The sequence below is a fragment of the Stylophora pistillata genome, chromosome 9 (genome assembly GCF_964205215.1).
Source record: "Stylophora pistillata chromosome 9, jaStyPist1.2, whole genome shotgun sequence".
NCBI classification, from domain to species: Eukaryota; Metazoa; Cnidaria; class Anthozoa; order Scleractinia; family Pocilloporidae; genus Stylophora; species Stylophora pistillata.
In genome coordinates this window covers 24,719,685-24,740,298 of record NC_142527.1, presented here as the reverse complement: position 1 = coordinate 24,740,298, position 20,614 = coordinate 24,719,685, and the positions used below count along the sequence as shown (strand labels likewise).

General features: G+C 41.3%; 1 protein-coding gene and 1 long non-coding RNA gene across 2 annotated transcripts; one reads left to right on the top strand and one right to left on the bottom strand.

The window, feature by feature from the left end:
- Nucleotides 1–1,224: 1,224 nt before the first annotated feature.
- LOC111336437 (coiled-coil domain-containing protein 22 homolog) lies at nt 1,225–19,488 on the bottom strand. The gene is made up of 18 exons (XM_088734323.1): nt 19,371–19,488; nt 18,679–18,850; nt 18,190–18,322; nt 16,441–16,574; nt 15,466–15,550; nt 14,767–14,936; nt 13,286–13,415; nt 12,516–12,589; nt 11,648–11,716; nt 9,398–9,517; nt 8,796–8,915; nt 6,089–6,205; nt 5,035–5,136; nt 4,695–4,802; nt 4,068–4,163; nt 3,475–3,534; nt 2,335–2,409; nt 1,225–1,471 (listed from the first exon to the last, which is right to left on the bottom strand). Exons 1-18 carry the CDS (start codon nt 19,418–19,420, stop codon nt 1,355–1,357), a joined length of 1,932 nt encoding a protein of 643 aa, XP_088590449.1. The 5' UTR covers nt 19,421–19,488; the 3' UTR covers nt 1,225–1,354.
- LOC148724006 (uncharacterized) lies at nt 10,898–11,345 on the top strand. The gene is made up of 2 exons (XR_015992037.1): nt 10,898–11,016; nt 11,133–11,345. It is a non-coding gene; the product is annotated as an uncharacterized LOC148724006 (long non-coding RNA).
- Nucleotides 19,489–20,614: the final 1,126 nt, after the last annotated feature.

Below are 20,614 nucleotides of genomic sequence, written 5' to 3'. Positions count from 1 at the left end.
GACGCAGTGCTGACCAAAAAAGTGGGGTTGCGTTGTTGGACAAAAAAGTTCAACTCGCAACGTGCTCTGTCTTCACCCAAAAGAATTAATCCCTCCATGAATTATTGTACAGAGAAAATAAAATACCCTAGACCACTTTTACAAATGGCTGCCGGATTAATTCTTTTGTTTAAATTTAAATTAGCCCTTCTGGCCTCGCTTAAGATAATGTATTCTTTTGAATTTCGTACTGGAGAACGAGGCCAGAAGGGCTAATTTAAATTTAAACAAATGAATATTAAGTATGATGCACGATTCTCGCAGTAGAGAGCGCGATTTATGCAATAGCGAAAATCAGACTTGGAAAAAATCAGGCCTGTACGGGATTCGAACCACTGACCTCTGCGATACTAGTGCACCGCTCTACCAGTTGAGCTAACAAGCCAACTGGGAGCAGTCCGTTAAGTTGATTCGTAATAATTTATCATCACGGGTTTATTACGAATCAACTTAACGGCTTGCTCCCAGTTGGCTTGTTAGCTCAACTGGCAGAGCGCTGCACTAGTATCGCAGAGGTCAGTGGTTCGAATCCCGTACAGGCCTAATTTTTTTCAGGTCTGATTTTCGCTATTGCATAAATAGCGCTCTCTACTGCGAGGATCGTGCATCATACGTATCTATAACCGCAGTTCAAAATAAATGAACTTCATATATTCATCGTATCTGATTTATCATCGCGGGTTTATTAGGAATCAACTTAACGGACTGCGCCCAGTTGCCTCGTTAGCTCAATTGGTAGAGCGCTGCACTAGTATCGTAGAGGTCAGTGGTTCGAATCCCGTACAGGCCTGATTTTTTTTTTTTTTTTCAGGCCTGATTTTCGCTATTGCATAAATAGCGCTCTCTACTGCGAGGATCGTGCATCATACGTATCTATAACCGCAGTTCAAAATATATGAACTTCATATATTCATCGTACCAAGAGAATATTAATCCGGCAGCCATTTATGAAAGTGGTCTATAGTCTTATTGCACAATGGCTGAGAGCGCACGGCAGGAAGTTCAAATTTTCTGTTCGCTAAAAACGTCTCGCTCACCTTCCGTCTCCTCTCTTATCTCCCCTCCCCCTCTTTCCCCTCCCCCTCTTCCCTCTCCCCTCTCTCCCATCCCCCTCTTCACTCTCTCCTCTCTCCTCTCCACTGAAAAACATTGACTAGGAACAAGTACCAAAAAATTGGGACTGAGTAAATTTGGGTTCAAGTTTAATTACCAAAACAATGATCTAAAGAAACGCCTCAATTCAGTTAAATTGATCATCCATTCAGGAATAATTTGCTTCAAAAATATCTATTTGATTAAACTAATTTATGTTCTTTTATTTGGCTGCTTTTAGTTTCTTCGCCAATGCGTTGTTCTCTTCTTTCATCTGCTTGTAGTCTGCCGTGATTCGCTCGAGGTTTGTTGCCGTGTTTTTCTGACTTTTCATTTCAATCTACGATGAAAGAAATAATTAACTTCCTGACCCCTGAAAGTGATAAGCATCTAGTTTCTCCCAACAGTATCACCCCTGAATCAACCAATGAGGTCAGTGCAGTAAAGAAAATGATCACGAGTGCAAGAAGCCCTTGACTGTTAGACAAATTCTCCCTGAAGGTACCAAAGGAAATGTGTAGAGAACAGTACGAAGAACTTGCATACTGATGTTAGGTTTCAAGGGTCAGAAGGGAGCTTAGCATGGCAGTCAAGCCTGATCCAGGCGTATACTCAGTAAAACAAAGCGCAAAAGTAAACAGCGCAGAGGATTGAAAAAACGAGGAAGGTTTGGGTCGGGTCACGTAGTGAACCCGACCCGACCCAAGCCTCTCTCGGTTTTTCACTCCTCGGCTGCTCCGGCTGCTATCTCGCCGTTTGCAATTTTGCTCCGTTTAACCGGTAACTGAGCGCTTGGGACAGGCTAATAGCAGACGTGGCATTGTTGCTATAAAGCGTATTCGGGTCTTGAATGCGATAGGAGGGGTGGGATTCGCAGTGGGCCCAAGATAGATTCCTTTCACCTGAACTCGTTGCTCATCTTCATCTTTCATATCAAATCTATGAACTGTCACCCGAACCAGACAAAATGCACCGTAATATCTGTAGAAGGCGCGAGGACGCGCAATTGCTTTTGTCGACTTTTTAAAGACTCAGTGTGAACCGGATCGCACACTGAAAAAAAGGCATACTATCAAGAAATATTTGCGAGATGGAGCAGCTTCCAATCCAGTGATGAACACGCAGCTCACAGTTGCCTCACGGTTCGTGTGTGAAACTAATGAAATAGGTAACTGTTACGTAACGTTACGTGACGTGCCATACCTGATCCTCCAAATCTCGTATTTCTCTAACAATCGATCCCGTTTCCTCTACAGATTGAATCAGCTCTTTGCAGTTCTGAAACACACGAGGATCACCGAAAAAAAGGTCAACACTCACCCAACACAATACTCCTCGACCTATAGCTCCCCAAGCCACGAATGAAACCCTCTCCTAATCGGGAGCACTGTCAACCACCCATAGACAACTTGCCTGAATAATCCCCGCTACAAAAAAGTTTTTACTTTCTGTGATAAACGCGAGCTTAAGGGCTTTAACGTTTGTCGACACCGCAACTATTTGCAACTTTCCTGTCGCCGCCCAGTTAGCCCAATGGATAGCGCGCTGGACTGTTGTGCGGGAGGTCGAGGGTTCGAGCCCCGGCCGGACCAACACTCAAGGTCTTAAAATAATTGAGAAGAATTTGCTACCTTTCTATAACATCAAGAAATGGTTAGATATTCTAGTCTTTTCGGATAGGGACGAATAAATGGAGGTCTCGTCTCCTGCAGGGTTGGGGGTAGGAGACGTTAATTTCCCACGCACGAAATTACTGTGTGATGGATGTCCTCCCCTGGGTTGGGATGGGTGGGTTTACTGGGCCCGCAGTAATTGGTGCAAGCTGTTGCGGTGTCCCTGCCGGTTGGCGAAGCTAAATAAAACTAAACTAAAATAAAACTAAAACTGTCCTTCATACTGAACTTACCGGCAAACAAAGGAGGTCATGCGCGCGACTGTCTTATGCGCGTGTTCTTTGCGCTCTTGCTGAGTGCATTCTACTCGAGTAACGCGGAAACAAGTATTGCAGAATCTTCACTGATCTCTTTTCTTTTAACCCGTTTCTCAATTCAGCCGCCCCCTGCCCTAGATTTTCTTTTGGAGGGCAGGGAGCGGTTGTACACGGGTCACATGTTACGAGAGAATTCTCGGAACTTATGCTAACCTTAGACGGCATCTCGGGTTTGTATAACATAAATTAATTCACCCACCCCCCTTCTCTCCCCCACCCCACCCCCCTCACCTTCTCTGCAGCGTTTGGATGCGGCTATGTTAACACAGGAAAAAGTCATCTTACCTCTAAAAAGCGGTTGTCGATATAAAAGTACTTTGACGAACAAAAGGTAACGAATTACTTAAATTTACCTCGTGAAGACTAGCGAGATATTTATAAGCCTTGCGACAGGACTCGTCATTTTTGGCATCCTGTAGAAGAATGAGTTGACAACAAATTAGACAACTGTGTCGCTTCCTAAATTCTGATTCGCTCTAAGCATGCAGCTACTTCAAGCGGGTATTGTTTTCGTTAAATCTTACCCGCGGGCATAACACCTAAAACATCGACATCATTGTTGCACCTGAATATCTCCAACTGGTAAACAGTCTTGTGAATGAATGAGAATGAATAGAAGCATTTCCAATTTCTCAATAGATGATGTTGCCTTTCTCTCAATAGTCCTTTTTACAGTTGTGGGCTTGGTGGCCAAGCCTTTGAACAGGAGTGAGGCTAGGGGTGACCCTGTTGTGATAGAGACCTGTATCTAGTTAGCATGATAACAAACAAATTTGCATTTGAAAAGCAGCAACATCGCTATCATGACAAGGTCACCCTTAGCCTCACTCCTGTTCAAAGGCTTGGCCACCAAGCCCACAACTGTAAAAAAGGACTATTCTTCTGATTGACTGTATGGTCTTCATACAAAAAGAAAAAAAAAAAAAAAAAAGTGCAAACAACAAACCCTAAAAATAAGTTCATCCGTGACGGCGAATGTTCTTTCCAGCTTCCCAGATAGCTGATTGATTTCTTTTTGAAGATCTTTCGTGTCAATCAGAATCTACAGGATGAAAAACAATTAAACCTATGCAATGAAAACGAAAAAATTAAGTCCGTGGCCAATGAATAGAAGAGAAAAAGAATTAAACGCTTCAATGGAGTGAAGAACACTATGTGGAGTGTTTTTCGATAGAGTGAAGTAAAACCAGAGGCAATTTACCACGGCCAATAAAAACGAAGAAAATATCATATGGCGTACTTGAACGTGGGAAAACATGGGTGACTGTGTCACGATTGGTTTTAGTGTTCTATGGATCTGATTGGGCAAACAACTCGCACGTGGTTCTCAAACCAATCACAGAGTCTTGTATTTCACATTGAGCCCGCAGTACGAACTCAGGGCAGACACAAGCAAACGCCTGGCTGAAGCGCGGGAAAACATGAGAGACCAACTGTCGGTTGGTTACGCCTTCAACCGCTGAATCTGATTGGTACACTAGCTGAGGCGAGGTTTTGAGAGCAATCAAAGAGCTTGGTGAATTAAATCCAAAACAAACCCAGATTACATTCGACTAGCTGAAAATATTTTCACCTTATTTATTTCTTCTTTCTGTTTTTTGATGTTTCCAACAATTTCCAAAATGCGCCGAGTGTATGCGGACCTATTGACATCTTTCCCCAAGGTCTCGTATTCAGCAATCTTCAAAAGAAACAAGGAAATTGTCCTGTCCTTATTCTTTGTTTGGTTATGAGGTACCACTATGTGAAGTGTACTTAAAATACTGACACTGAAAGAAATGTTTCTGAAAAGCTTCAGAATTAATCATAATTAGAATGCCGGTGTAGCGAAGAAAACTACTGACTGGAATGCACGAAGCATTATCGATTGTTAACACTAAAGGCAGATGGAAAAATCCACTAAACCGTATTACCAGCTCTTTATGAAGTTCTTCTTTTCCTCTGGCTTCGTCTGCAACTTCCTTCATTTTCTCTCGAAGAGATCTAATCTCTTCCAATTCTTTCTGAGCCTCAGACTAAAACAAGAAACCAAAAAAAAAAAAAACAAAAAATAAACAATGAACCGTAATTATTTTCTAGGGAGAAATCAATCACATTTAGCAGTAAAATCTTAAACCAAGTCTTCAATCAGTGTTAAATTAGTGTATTTATCTTTTCGCATTAAGCTTTCGGAGTTAGTCTATGAAATTAACGACATCTGTGTATGCTTTTAAGGCAATAGAGCACTTTTTTCAATTACGTCTGTGTAGGAAAAACCAACAAGAACAGAGGAACAAGCCGAGTAAAAAAGAGAACTAACACGCAAGAAGCCACCGAGGATTGAGACACGCGAGTGGTCAGCTTCAAGCGCGGGAAAAAGCGCGAGATGACGACACGATTGGTTCTTACATCTATTGGTTAGAGTGGTGGCACTAGATTTCTAGGCCAATTAATGTAACCCTGAATTAAGGAGGTAAGTTTCTAAAGAAACTATGGTGCTGCGTCGGTGGGGGTAACAAGGCAATTTGGTTTTATCAACTGAGTTAATAATGTATATTGGCCACTGCATGTAAAGGGTTTTAAAGCTGACGTTTCTAACGGTAGCCCTTCGTCCTTCGAGCAGACGAAAGGGCTAATGCCCGATACCTCAGCTTTAAAAACCCTTTACGGTGGCCATTTATATCATCAACTGAGTTGATAGAACCAAATAACTCTGAATTAATTCTGACTCTCAACTGAAAATTGGCTCCTATCAGTGGGTGAAATTTTTCAATTCTTGAAGGAAGAAGTAAACAATCATCTTGTACATCTGTTTATGGCAAACGTAAAACAAAGCAATCTTCTAACTTCTTTAAAAAGATTCAAGCACACGACCTTCTGAAATGTTCGCTCTCTCTCTGTTCTTTTATTTTCGCATTATTTGGAAACTAGGTCGCACATGAACACCATGGAAATGAAAATTCGCATAGAAAGACAGAGAATACTAACCACTCTATTGGCATTGAGCTGTTTCAACTCCCTATACTGATCAATCAGGGGAGCCCTGTGTTTTTCCCACTGCTGAGCCAAGTTCACTAGTCGCTGCGCACTGGAGTCTACAACACTCTAGAAACGTGAATTGAAAGCAAAGATTTCAGTGACAAGAGTCATATCGTGCATTTAAAAGTGTAAATAAGCGGGAGGATGACAGGGGTCGGGAGGGTAAGGCAGAGGGATGGAGATGAGAGGAGAGGAGTCTTGAGAAAAGGAGTGATGAGGCAGAGGGGGAGAGGAGAAAAAAACCGGACAGGAGGAGAGGAGACTTGAGGGTAGGGGTGATGAGACTTCAGGGGGGAGAGGAAAGGAGACGAGATGGAAGGAAAGGAGTCTTGAGGGTAAGGGTGATGAGACTTAAGGGGGCAGAAGAAAGGAGACGAGATGGAAGGAAAGAAGTCTTGAGGGTAGGGGTAATGAGACTTAAGGGGGGAGAGGAAAGGAGACGAGATGGAAGGAAAGAAGTCTTGAGGGTAGGGGTGATGAGACTTCAGGGGGAGAGGAAAGGATACGAGATGGAGGGAAGGAGTCTTGAGGGTAGGGGTGATGAGACTTCAGGGGGGAGAGGAAAGGAGACGAGATGGAAGGAAGGAGTCTTGAGGGTAGGGGTTATGAGACTTAAGGGGGGAGAGGAAAGGAGACGAGATGGAAGAAAAGAAGTCTTGAGGGTAGGGGTGATGAGACTTAAGGGGGGTGAGGAAAGGAGACAAGATGGAAGGAAAGAAGTCTTGAGGGTAGGGGTGATGAGAATTCAGGGGGGAGAGGAAAGGAGACGAGATGAAAGGAAGGAGTCTTGAGGGTAGGGGTGATGAGACTTCAGGGGGGAGAGGAAAGGATACGAGATGGAAGGAAGGAGTCTTGAGGGTAGGGGTGATGAGACTTCAAGGGGGAGAGGAAAGGAGACGAGATGGAAGGAAGGAGTCTTGAGGGTAGGGGTTATGAGACTTAAGGGGGGAGAGAAAAGGAGACGAGATGGAAGGAAAGAGGTCTTGAGGGTAGGGGTGATGAGACTTCAGGGGGAGAGGAAAGGATACGAGATGGAAGGAAGGAGTCTTGAGGGTAGGGGTGATGAGACTTCAGGGGGGAGAGGAAAGGAGACGAGATGGAAGGAAGGAGTCTTGAGGGTAGGGGTTATGAGACTTAAGGGGGGAGAGGAAAGGAGACGAGATGGAAGAAAAGAAGTCTTGAGGGTAGGGGTGATGAGACTTAAGGGGGGTGAGGAAAGGAGACAAGATGGAAGGAAAGAAGTCTTGAGGGTAGGGGTGATGAGACTTCAGGGGGGAGAGGAAAGGAGACGAGATGAAAGGAAGGAGTCTTGAGGGTAGGGGTGATGAGACTTCAGGGGGGAGAGGAAAGGATACGAGATGGAAGGAAGGAGTCTTGAGGGTAGGGGTGATGAGACTTCAAGGGGGAGAGGAAAGGAGACGAGATGGAAGGAAGGAGTCTTGAGGGTAGGGGGTTATGAGACTTAAGGGGGGAGAGGAAAGGAGACGAGATGGAAGGAAAGAAGTCTTGAGGGTAGGGCTGATGAGATTTCAGGGGGAGAGGAAAGGATACGAGATGGAAGGAAGGAGTCTTGAGGGTAGGGGTGATGAGACTTCAGGGGGGAGAGGAAAGGATACGAGATGGAAGGAAGGAGTCTTGAGGGTAGGGGTGATGAGACTTCAAGGGGGAGAGGAAAGGAGACGAGATGGAAGGAAGGAGTCTTGAGGGTAGGGGGTTATGAGACTTAAGGGGGGAGAGGAAAGGAGACGAGATGGAAGGAAAGAAGTCTTGAGGGTAGGGCTGATGAGACTTCAGGGGGAGAGGAAAGGATACGAGATGGAAGGAAGGAGTCTTGAGGGTAGGGGTGATGAGACTTCAGGGGGGAGAGAAAAGGAGACGAGATGGGAGGAAGGAGTCTTGAGGGTAGGGGTGATGAGACTTCAGGGGGAGAGGAAAAGAGACGAGATGGAAGGAAGGAGTCTTGAGGGTAGGGGTGATGAGACTTTAGGGGGAGAGGAGAAAAAAACGGGACAGGGGGAAAGGAGTCTTGAGGGTAGGGGTGATGAGACTTAAGGGGGGAGAGGAAAGGATACGAGATGGAAGGAAGGAGCCTTAAGGGTAGGGGTGATGAGACTTCAGAGGGGAGAGGAAAGGAGACGAGATGGAAGGAAAGAAGTCTTGAAGGTAGGGGTGATGAGACCTCAGGGGGAAGAGGAAAGGAGACAAGATGGAAGGAAGGAGTCTCGAGGGATAAAGAGACGAGACAAAAAGGAAGAGAAGAGAAGAGAAAGGAAAATAAAGGGGGGGTAAGGAAGGAAAAAACAGGGAGGAGGAGACGACGGACTTTCGTTTACATCGTCCAGTGCGCGAGGAAAATGAGGGCCGCTAGCGTAGTTAGGAACGCGAGGTAAGTGGAGGGGGAGGGGATGAGGAAGGAGAGAATGGACGGTCTGTAGATTTATGGATAAGTCAATTTCCCGTATCTCGAACTAAATTGCCCGTCGCTCAATTTCGCGTGCTTGCCTCGTGCTTCCTCGCTAACTACGAAAATAAAATGACTGTGGAAAAAACTAAGAAAGAACATGCAGTGGGAGGGGACGTACACAAACAGAACTAGTCAAAACAGTATGCGCCCTAAAAAAAAAAACAGTTTCTTTGCATGAATGTAACTGATCACCTGTAGTTTAGCGATGTTGTTCTCTGCATCAGGCAGTAAGTCCATTGTTCTTTTCTTTACTTTGTAAACTTCTTCCTGATCAGTGTTCTTGGTCTTCTGACCAGCGATTTGTTCATTTGCCTGAAGGGGAAAAAACGTCTGCGTCACCACTTTGCATTTACACCCAATTTTTTTCGTATTGATCAGTCAATGGCAATTTAAATTGGACGCCATGTTTCGATTCGGTGTATACTCGAGCCAAGCGGCCCATCCAGCGGCAGCCTATCCCTGTTTCCACGGCATGAAGCAACTAGCGCTATTACTTCTCCCCCAGCCCCCTGGAAGGGATAACCAGTCCATCGCAAGGTTACCCCTCAGCATTTCATCAGACTTTCCTGTTATTTTCCGCGGCACCCATTTGTACCCCTGGGTGGGGAGAGAGAGAGGCACTGTGAGAGTGAAGAATTTTGCCCAAGAACAAAAAACGCTGACCCGCCCAGGTCTCGAACCCAGATCTCTAGAACTGGAGTCCAGCGCACTGACCGGAAGGCCAAACCGTCTTCCGTATCACTGCGAAATTAATTGATTTTATGTTTATGCTAGTGATCCGTTACTAAGCCAACCTGTTGTATACCAGCCAGAGACTTCTTGATCCCAAGTTCATCGCGTTCAATGCCAGCATTCAGTTCACCCAGTTTCGATTGCAATGCTTCGAGTTCTTCTTCTCTTTTCTTCCTCATCTCCTGCTCACAAAAAAAAAATAATAATAATAAAATAAAACCAAAAGAGAAACTAAATATAGAAATTACTTACTGGAACAGTGAATAGCCTGGCATTGAATTGATGCGATCTTGGTGTACGAATCAATCTGATGGTCAGTTATCTCGCGCTATTAAACAACATTCAGTGCCTAACGAGTGAAAAACGTGTGCTCTTGAAAGCAGAAGACAAACTCGATGGTACGTATGATGCACGATCCTCGCAGTAGAGAGCGCTATTTATGCAATAGCGAAAATCAGACCTGAAAAAAATCAGGCCTGTACGGGATTCGAACCACTGACCTCTGCGATACTAGTGCAGCGCTCTACCAATTGAGCTAACAAGCCAACTGGGAGCAGGCCGTTAAGTTGATTCGTAATAAACCCGTGATGATAAATCAGATACGATGAATATATGGAGTTCATACAAACTCGATGGTGTTCACTGACATTTTACTAAAGAGGCTGTTTCAGAAACATAAAGAGAGCAACAAAGATTAGGCAGAGCGTTGCTAATCATTCTGTCGTGACTGCGAGTTGCGTTACGCAAGTTTCTGTTTTCCGGTGATGACAGCTAGACGTCAAATTCGCCCGTTTTGAACTTTGAGTCCTTAGATATATGAGACGAGTAGTGGGAGTGTGAGAGAGTAGGAGAATTGTGACAGCTAGGCTGAGTGCTGGGCCATTAAAACTGTTAAAATCAAGAAATTGTGAGTTTCTTTGTCGACGAAAACCGATTCCCGACAATTCAAAAGAAATCCTAACACTTTAATACCGACTTGTAACCGAGACAGAATTTCTCCTTACAATATCAATACATTAGTACAATAGCCTCGTTGTGAAATTCTACTTAACGAAGCCAAGAAAGTATTACTTAACGCTATATTAACCATGTAAGTGAACAAACTCCAACTAACTTCTACTTTCAACACACTACTGCGAAAACTTCAAAACTAGTTTCATCTACGTCCTCGTCAGTTGACAACAAACGAGGGGGAGCTGTTGTCAAATTTGTTGTCAACTGACGAGGTGGCAGACGAAACTAGTTTTAAAGTTTTCGCAGTAGTGTGTTGAAAGAAGAAGTTGGAGTTTGTTCACTTACATGGTTAATATGGAGTACAATGGCCCATTTCCGAATTACCCTTGGCCTCATTCTCAAAACGAGTACTGGTGCTCATCCTTTCATGTGATAATCAGTTTTCATTCACATGCAAATTAAACTCATTTTCACAAGAATGGTTGAGTACAAGGCCTCGCTTTGAAAAAGAGGCCAAGGGTAATTCGGAAATGGGCTATTACTCAGGTGATTATAGAAATTCTCGCGCTCTTATTGGCCGAGAATGGTGTCATATTCCGCTATAATCACCGCCGCCTTGCGCTTTGTCGATGTGTCTGAAGAGGAAATTAATTTAACGAAAGAAAATGCCATTCCGAGGAATACCAAACACGCCACAAAGTTTGGAACGACACTCTTCAAAGGCAAGGTGTGAAAACTGTGCTAAACGTAACAAAGAAACCATTTAAATTCCCGTGAAAATTTTGCTTATGTCGACATGCATGAATAAATCAAAACAACTACATTACTTTATTTACTTAACAGAATGGTTTCAACAACAAACCGAATTTACCACTGACTTTGAGGCAATGGAGGTCAACGAGATGAATAAATGTTTGTCAAAATTTTACGTCTCAGTCAGGAGGAAAGACGGGACTTTTTACAAGAGAAAGAGTCTGTTGTCCGTGCGAGCGGCTCTCGCTCAGTTGTTCACTGACGCGTGACAATGACAAATAAAATTTAACATGCTTTTGCTCATTTCTATAATCACCTGAGTAATTATACTAAAACAGTTATTCGCCTCAGGCTCGTGAATATTGGTGAATATTCACTATTCACTTCGCCTTCGGCGAATAATTGTTAAATATCAAGTAGACAAGAGATGAGAATAAAGACAAATATCAAATAGGGGATTATTAGTTGATCCCATACCAAATTCTCCGAACATACATCAGAAGTTGTACATCGGACAGTAATTATTTACAATTTAGACTTGGGAGTGAGAGGGTTAACAAGGGAGAGAACAAAGTAACCATGTTACAACAGGCACCATGTTTCACCTCTTCTGTGTCCACTTTAGGAGGACCTTCTTCAGTGAGTCCCGCCATGGCAGCTGCCTTTTGTTCATCCTTAAAAAAAAAGTAATCAGATATGAGCAAATTACACAAGAACAATAATCTATTTGGAGAGCTGGGAATTACTAAAAAGCTAGCAACAAATTATCCTTAAATATGGTTCAAGAGTGCAATCCAAATAATACACGCTTAAGGTCTACTGCCCCAAGATACCAAAAATGTTCCATTCTTCTGAGTGCTTGCATTGCAAAATTTTTTTCTGCATTTCCTCTCGAGACAAACAGAACTGTAAACCACATGAACCGGCATGTGCTCTAGGCCGCACCCTTGAAAAAGCTTTAATTTGTAAATGACGTGTTGGGGGAAAGGGTGTGTAAATCATTTGATCCATGTTAACTTTGGCAGTTACATTCTTTTAACTGGCAATTTTGTGGGGAGCAGGGATGGCGCAGTGGTGAGAGCACTCTTCTCCCACCACTGTGGCTGGGGTTTGATTCCTGAACCTGGTGTCACATGCGGGTTAAGTTTGTTGTTGGTTCTCCTCCTTGCTCTGAGAGTTATTTTCCCTCCACAAAAACAACATTCCAAATTCCAATTTGACCTGGAAACAGTGTACAAGAAGAGCCACCTCCCAGATTATCCACTGCTAAATCCCATGATTTGTTACTATCCCTTTAATTTTCCTGTAGTGCCTAGAAATGTGTTTAAACAAACCATATTTCTTTTATTTGCTTAGTACAGTAAATGCACCACTTATTATGGTATCTAAAGAATGAAAACCATATTTTTCTTCTCAGTTCTGAGATCAACCTCTTTCTTGACAATGGATATAAAGTTAAAGCCTTGACCTTACTTGTGCAAACTGAAGTTGTTCAGTGTGAGTGAATCTTGATCCCTTGGAAGGTGCCGAGGTTCCTGAAGCTTTGTCTGTGAGGAATGAAAATTGCAAATTTAAAACAAGAGTTCAATAAAGCCTTGTATGTTTGAAGTCTGACATCGATGAGGATACATTGTTATATAAGATACTGGTACAAGTGATACATAGTTTAATACAATACTGTATTTTTGCTGGTATATAAATGTTATTTATCAAAATCAACAAATTGTTTAATGCAAGGTTCTGTAGATGCAGATTTCTTTTAATTCTCATGAACAATTTCTGGGAAGTGATTAATTCCCCAAAATCTTATCTTGATTCCTTTAAATTTATGTAAAGCAATTATTATATATTTTCTTTTACCAAAATGATCCCACACTAAAAAATTTCTTGATTTTTAAACTAAATTATCCTTGTCAGTGCAAGTAGAAAACCTAGAGAGAACTGTATGAAGCAAATACATACACTGACCATTTAACTCATGCAGTGATGTACTAGCAACAAAATATGATGAAGTTTGTGGACACGATGATCCTCCTTTAGAGAGTGAATTTAATTCCACAACACAATGGTTTAATGTTTTTGTACTCACAAAAACACTATGAATAAATCTATTTCTTTTTTTAAATGAGAGCTATCTATAATTACAATGGGAAGAAAGGATGTTTAGTCTACTGTAGAGAATAACCATATTAGGCAAAAAACATGTTACAACACTGGTGTTGAGGTGTACAGAGTGTAACTACCTGAGAGGGATGAAACAATCTCACTGAGGTCACCATTTGCTGCAGCCTTTTGATTGGCCCTCTGCAGCTCACTCTTAACGTGCTGTTTGATCTTCTTTTCCAAACGCTCCCTCTTCTGAGCAAGGTATTCCTAAATTAAAAAGTTCTAGTTATTACTCAATTGTAAGGCTTATTATAAGTATTTTCATTGACAGTAACATTCTTGTAGTCAAATTGACTCACACAAGTTTTGCTGAGGTAATAAGAGAATAACTAGAAATACCAAAATTTGTATTTTGCAAAGGGTTAGAGGAGAATCATTTTTGGGAGGAATGATTGTGGACAAGATTTCAACTCTGCAATATTTGATACCACGGTCAAATTAAATGTCACTAGCAGCCTTTTGGGGGGATTCCTCAACTGTTTTGCCTATAAGCATTAACAAAGAACCAAGTTTTTTTGGCAAAATCCATTTTTCAGGATTAAGCAATCAATTAGGTCTATTTAATGTAAAATCAGGTGAAAAAGTTAGGGTTTATTAGGGTATCTTTTAGGGTTAGGGTTAACCTATTGACGTCCAGTGCGCCCGTATACGCCCATGTGGACCCACACCCTTTCTACACCTTGTGACATCATCACTTTTAACCCTGGAGCACGACTTTGAGCACGTACTTGAACAGGTTGAAAATATCTTACAAACGATACCAGAATGAGTGCAATTGAGTGAAGGAGATTGGAGAAATAGCCAAAAAACCACGTAAATTTGAAAGGAAAATCTGCATGAAAATCTTGTTCCATTACCCACCTACCTTTCTGAGCAGGTGGTTTGAAAATAATGAGTAGTTTCCTAAGAAATCTCTACACCAAAATGAAGCCTACTAAATTTCCAGCAAGTGAGGAGAAACTTCAGGCAAGGAGAGGGGAAAAAAAGGGTGAAAGGCCATTGAGTGTAAGAGCTGTCAATGGGTTTTTGGTAAGTTTGAGCTTTTAAAACCACAACAGTGACCTGAAATCTGCTCGACTAACTTCAAAACACAGTTTTTCACAAAAGCTGCGGCCATTAATGGGTTAACAGAAACTCTTACAGGAAGCAAAAAGACGCCAGAAAATTGTCAGGGCCAAGAATATGTCAGGGTGACCTGGGCCTAGCAAGGACCAGACCACAACAACTTAAGGTAGAGAAAGGCATTTGCTTGGCATTCTTTCTCACCTAATCACCAACAAAACAGAACAGTAGGCTTTGTGTAAATGTTGTGGCTCAATTTTATCCTTGGTTTAAATGTTATTTTCCATTGTTTCAACCCTATTATCATACATTACCACAACCAAAAACAATGGAAAATAAAATTTAAACCAAGGATAAAATTGAACCACAACATAAACATGTACCCTACCAGGGGGGTTGGGTGGATATATTTGCTTTAGAACTGCAGATGAAAGACATCAAATGTACTACAGATATCCTATCAAGCAAAGGCTTGCTGTAAAGACACAATTGAAACCTCTTTCGACAGCCGTGATGCTAATCCACTTTGATTCCATTCATTTTCCCACTCATTATCCAGAGTGACAGATATGGCATTGGCTTCCAGCACAGATGGTGCTACATCCTGGCGGCAAGATGGCTGGCTTGTAATGAGTGGCATTGAGTTACTGTAGTAAGCCTTTAAATCTGGAAAAGATTCATAGAAAGAGAAGAGATTGCCAGTTATTGAAACTTAATCCTTACACCCATAAGAGGGATACAAAAACAAGAAAGTGATGAGAAAAGACAGCTAGAGGATGTCATATCGATACAAAACCAAATTCTCTCAACTGATTATAAGGGATTGCATAGCACCTCAACGGGAGAATCATTGATCTGATTGAGAGTTCATGATCAAGCAGCTACTTGCTTATTCTATTCATCCCTGTTTAGTCCTTCATCCATGTTAATGCTTAATTTTATTTTATTTTTTTAATTGCTTTGTTGTATGTCTAGCCAAGCAAACTGTTATTACTAACAATAGCAGCAATTTATTTTTGGAGGTTCCTATTTGCAATTCTCAAGGAATTGCTAAAATCAACTCAAAATATTGCGAAGTCACTTGATGCTTTTTTTGAGCATCACTTATGAAGGCAGAGTTTGTTTATCTTCAGACTACTGGATCCAGAATAGGTGCCCCCACAAATAACAATTCACAATTATTAGTAATATTAACCTTTGGGAATTTTCTTGGTTAAATCTCCAAGACCCTCTGGTACTCTCAAAGGGCAAGCATGAAATCTCCGCACAGACCTGGCTCCCTATAAAATTAATATTGTGATAATAATATTAATACCAATTAATGAATTTCACTGAAAAGTTACAGAAGATTCTCCTCAAATTTTTTGAAGTAGACAAATGCTGCAAAGAAATACATGCTCTTAGTTATCAAAATTTCCAGTACATTTTTCTGTTTTATTGGCTGTTTCTCAAGTTCACATTAAAAGTTACTGTGAGAACCAAACTTGTAGCCATCACCATTTTCAAGCTGGTGGCTCCTGTTTGTAGCCCTGGTTACTTCCTACAAAAATTCTATTGAAAGTGTCAACTATGTAAAGGTCCTCATTAGGTAATGGAATAGCAGGAGAATAGTATAACATGACAAGAATATTTTCCCTGTTGAAATACAAAATTAATATAAACCATAGCAACGAGATTCAGGCAAACAATTCTCTGTCTAGGAAGCCAAATGAACATAATATAACCAACCAAACTGCTAGTAAGTTAGCCATATCTAGATGGTTACTTTCACCTCAATTTGTCAAAAGGACTGATGAAAAATTGCAAAATTATTGAATCCTATCAAAAGAATTTCTACAGCAGCCATTTCCAAGGTTTAAGTGGAACTAAGTGCAAAATTTACCAGCAACAGGCCTGGATGTGTGAATTGATTCCAGTTCAAAGTGTGGGACATTTTAATAATTCACAATCTTCCATGGAATCTGACCAAACAACATAAATTAAATGTAGTACACCATAACCTGCCATTCTACTTTTCTTTAGATACAATGAATATATGAAGTTCATATATTTTGAACTGCGGTATTAGATACATATGATGCATGATCATACGATCATAGGATCATGCATCATACCTACTTTTCTTTATTTGCCATCTACTTTCAAACTTATTGACAGCTCTGGACTGTACCTCTTTGTGCCAAACTTGTGGCTTGGTTCCACTCCAACTGATGCTGTCCTTTTTGCAGAATGAAGGTGTCCAAGGCCTCTTAAGTCTCTTGGACAACTCTGCTGATATACGCCTCTGCAGCATCACAGATGAGCCTGAGAAAGTAGATAAAGACAGTAAATCAGCAAACACTGGTAAACTGTCAGGGAAAGTTGATAAAATGCTGGCAGGAGATTAATCCTGTTAAAGAGGGTAAGTTTCTGAAGAAACTATGGTGCTGCATTTGCAGGAGGAGTATTTTTTTCAAGTTGTGCTGTATTTTGAAGAGCCTGTATGGCGAGTCAAAATACGAATAATGAACAAAAATACTCAGTGATACGACACAACAATATAAGTAATAAGAGATTTATTATCCAACATGCCAATTGTTATTTCAGAGTGGGTGAATTTGGCAGATATTTCTTGAGTACAAATATCGTGTGATTTGTACTTGTCTTGCATGTTATTTGTACTCTACAAACCACAGTTGGATAATGACACAAGATACTTTGATTTATCACCTGAGTTGATAAAAATGTAAATTGGTCGCTGCAAAAATTTCTTATAAAGAACTGAATGATGTTTCCAGGATTAACCTATTGACGTCCAGTGCGCCCATATGCGCCCATGGACACCCACACCCTTTCTACGCCTTGTGACATCATCACTTTTAACCCTGGAGCACGAATTTGAGCACAAACTTGAACAGGTTGAAAATATCTTACAAACGATACCAGAATGAGCGCAATTGAGTGAAGGAGATTGGAGAAATAGCCAAAAAACCATGTAACTTTGACCTGAAAATCTGCACGAAAATCTTGTTCCATTACCCACCTACCTTTCTGAGCATGTGGTTTGAAAATAATGAGTAGTTTCTGAAAAATCTCTACACCAAAATGAAGCCTACTAAATTTCCAGCAAGTGAGGAGAAACTTCAGGCAAGGAGAGGGGAAGAAAAGGGCAGGAGTAAGAGAGAAAAGTAAAAGTCGTAAGTGGGGCCTTACTTTTCAACCCAAAAACTATGTTGAAATTTTGCTTTCTGCACGTACCCGAGATTTTCAGGCCGCCATTTTGCATTTGGATCGAAAGGCCGTCGAGTGTACGAGCTGTCAAGGGGTTTTTGGTAAGTTTGAGCTTTTAAAACCCCAACAGTGACCCAAAATCTGCTCGACTAGCTTCAAAACACAGTTTTCCACAAAAGCTGTGGCCATTAATGGGTTAATATTACCTGTAGTCCTTCAAGCATAGCCCTCTCTAAATGTCAGCTTTGGAAACTCTTTACAATGACTAATTTGTATTATCAACTCAGTTGATAAGACCAAATTATTACACAACTTGGGCAGTCAGAGGGCCAATAACTAAAATCAACCAATCAAAATGCTCTATTGCCAGTCAATATTCTCTCAGTATTGGACCGGGCACTGTCCCGAATGGTCCCGAATGATAACGCACTTGTGTCCCTTTGAACTTCAGTCGTATAATAAATCTCTTATGAATCAAGCTTGCTCAGGACTGGACTGGAAGAATATCAGCCCTCGGTCTTTTTTGTACGGACCTTGCTGCGCCCGGTCCGTACTGTCAAGACCTTGGACCAATATTCTCCCAGTACGGCCCTCGCGCTTCGTTAATAAGAAATATTTATCAGGTACATATACTGTCTCTTAGTCACCTAATGCAACTGAAAACATGATGAAGTCTGGCAAGATGGACCTTCTCTGCAGAATGACATACCTAAAGGTTCACCAGCTGACTCTGAACTCTCTTTTGGAAGATGCTCCACCAAAAACATAAACAATTTCCTGATATCAGCTTCATTGGAATACAGAAAGGTCTGATAACCAATCTCACCACGGTATCCAACTTCCTAAACAAATAAATTCAGGAATATACAATCAGAAAATTTGAGTTTGGGTAGGGCTCCAACAGTCTTCAAAGGAAATCAAAGAAAAATTGCGATGGTTGTTTCTCATGATTCTTCAGTATTTGAGGTTATTCGTGACAAATTGTATACTAATAGGTTCTCTTCAGGCTATACATTGAAAGTAAAGTGCAAACAAAGGGAGCAAAACACAGAAAGATGCTTTCCAGATATATAGAACTTTGCTAAAATATAGAAAAAAAAACATTAAGTAGACCAGAAAAGGGAAAGCCTTAAAATTTGACATAAAGAGCTGGTTGGTTTACACACAGACCCTAAACCTGTGAAAACAAAAAACACACCTGACAGGCATTGGCAAGAGCTGTTCCAAGTCGAAACTTAGATGACATACTGGCAGGCAACACAGATGGAATCTGAAGATCTTCTTTGATCATATGAAGACATTTTGATGTTGCTGCTACAATCATGGCTGTGGTAAACTCCTTTAGACTTGAAACATCCTCAGACATGTCACTATTTAGAGAGAAGAATGCGCTTAAATCATGTAAGGGGCTACAAGTTGTATATATTACAAAATACTTCGGATTCTGCTTTACCATTGATCATCTCAACCTTGATGAAATGACCACAATGTCTGCCAATCACCCCTCCGATTGATATAATAACTATGAGAGCGATCTCAGTGTTTTCAGGGGGAGGGGCAGGACATCAACGTGGACACTGTTTGGGACTGATAAAACAGAAAAGTTTCCAGAGCTTGTTAATAGATACATGAACTTAATATCTATCTTATGACCTTTGTTATTCAGTACAGTGGTCTAATGATCTCTTTTGTCTATCTAAGGATGATAGGTAGCAAAGCAATTCGTAGAATGGGAGGGACACATACAGCCACACTGGAAATTATTACACTAAAGATCACACCGCAAGTTTCAAAACACGACAAGTTTAAATGAAGATTCAGGAAATTAAATTACTAAGTTTTCAAACTGTAAAGGGAAAACCTGAAAAACAAACAAAACTTTAACCTTACCAGCCGATTTGTCTGAGCGTGTGGATAATAATGTTATCTACCTCCTCCATCTTGGATCGCTGCTCTCCTTCGGGGACTTGGGTTCTAAAATATGATTTTGCTTCCTTCCCAGTCCATTAACTGCAAAATTTGGATTCCGCGGAACGCGCGCGTGTGAAAATATGTTGTTGTTAATTTGATTACGGTAACTACAAAAACAAGCTTCAGTTGTTGCGTAAAAGTGTTGGATGGCTGACCACAGATACTACTGAGATATTTCACACTGCGACCACTTTGCACTGAAATTGTAATCAAACGGTTAATGATTGTCACTACACTTTGTGCCCTGGGGCCCGTTTCTCGTTCCGTAAAGCTATTCTGTTTTAATTCAAGGTGGGGGTTTCAAAAGGTTTGAAAATTGTACAATTAGGACCAATTAGACTACCAGCTTAAGAAACAGAATGGACCAGTTGGGGTGCCAGAACCTGCTTCTATATTCTTCAAATAGGCCTTCGGGCTCGTAAGTGACTGGGACTTTCGAGAAACGGGTCCCTTGGGCTAAAACAGGTTCACTGCATGAGACCACACACAGGAAGAGGACGAAAAATTAACGAGGTCATGCTAAAGTTTTAAAAACGCATTTTACAGTGTGATCTCAATCTAACTAGGGTATTTCAGAGGGGATAACCGCTGATTTATCCTGGAGAGCCAGGCAAGGAGTGGTCCCGTAGGCCGCTGTTTTTATTTGCGAGTACCCAGAAATAAGCGAGACGACTTCCGTTCTGTTCACAGATACGCTTTCTGACCGGAAGAGTTACATCTGTATCCACTATACTTAATTATCGGCTGACTCATCACACGTTTTACTTTCTTTTAAGTGTTTTCTCATCCGTTCGGTGATAACTGTTAGCTTAGCTACTAATAATAATTATGTCACGGGAAACTTCTTGGTGGCGAGGATTTTGACAAAATAAGTGTGAACAATAAAAAAAAATTAACCGTCTCTTCGGAAATACTCCCATGTGCCTCTTCCTCTCCATTCGGTTTTTTTTCCCTTATGCATAATTGTATTTCCCACCGACTAACACCTGTCCCAGTGATCTGCCATCGCGTAACTAACCTGCGAAATAATTTGGATATATCAACAAAGTTGAAATGGTAAATTGGCCACCGTAATGATCATTACGGTGGCCAATTTACCATTTCAACTTTGTTGATATATCCAAATTATTTCGTTACTCCCACCGACGCAGCTCCAAACAGTT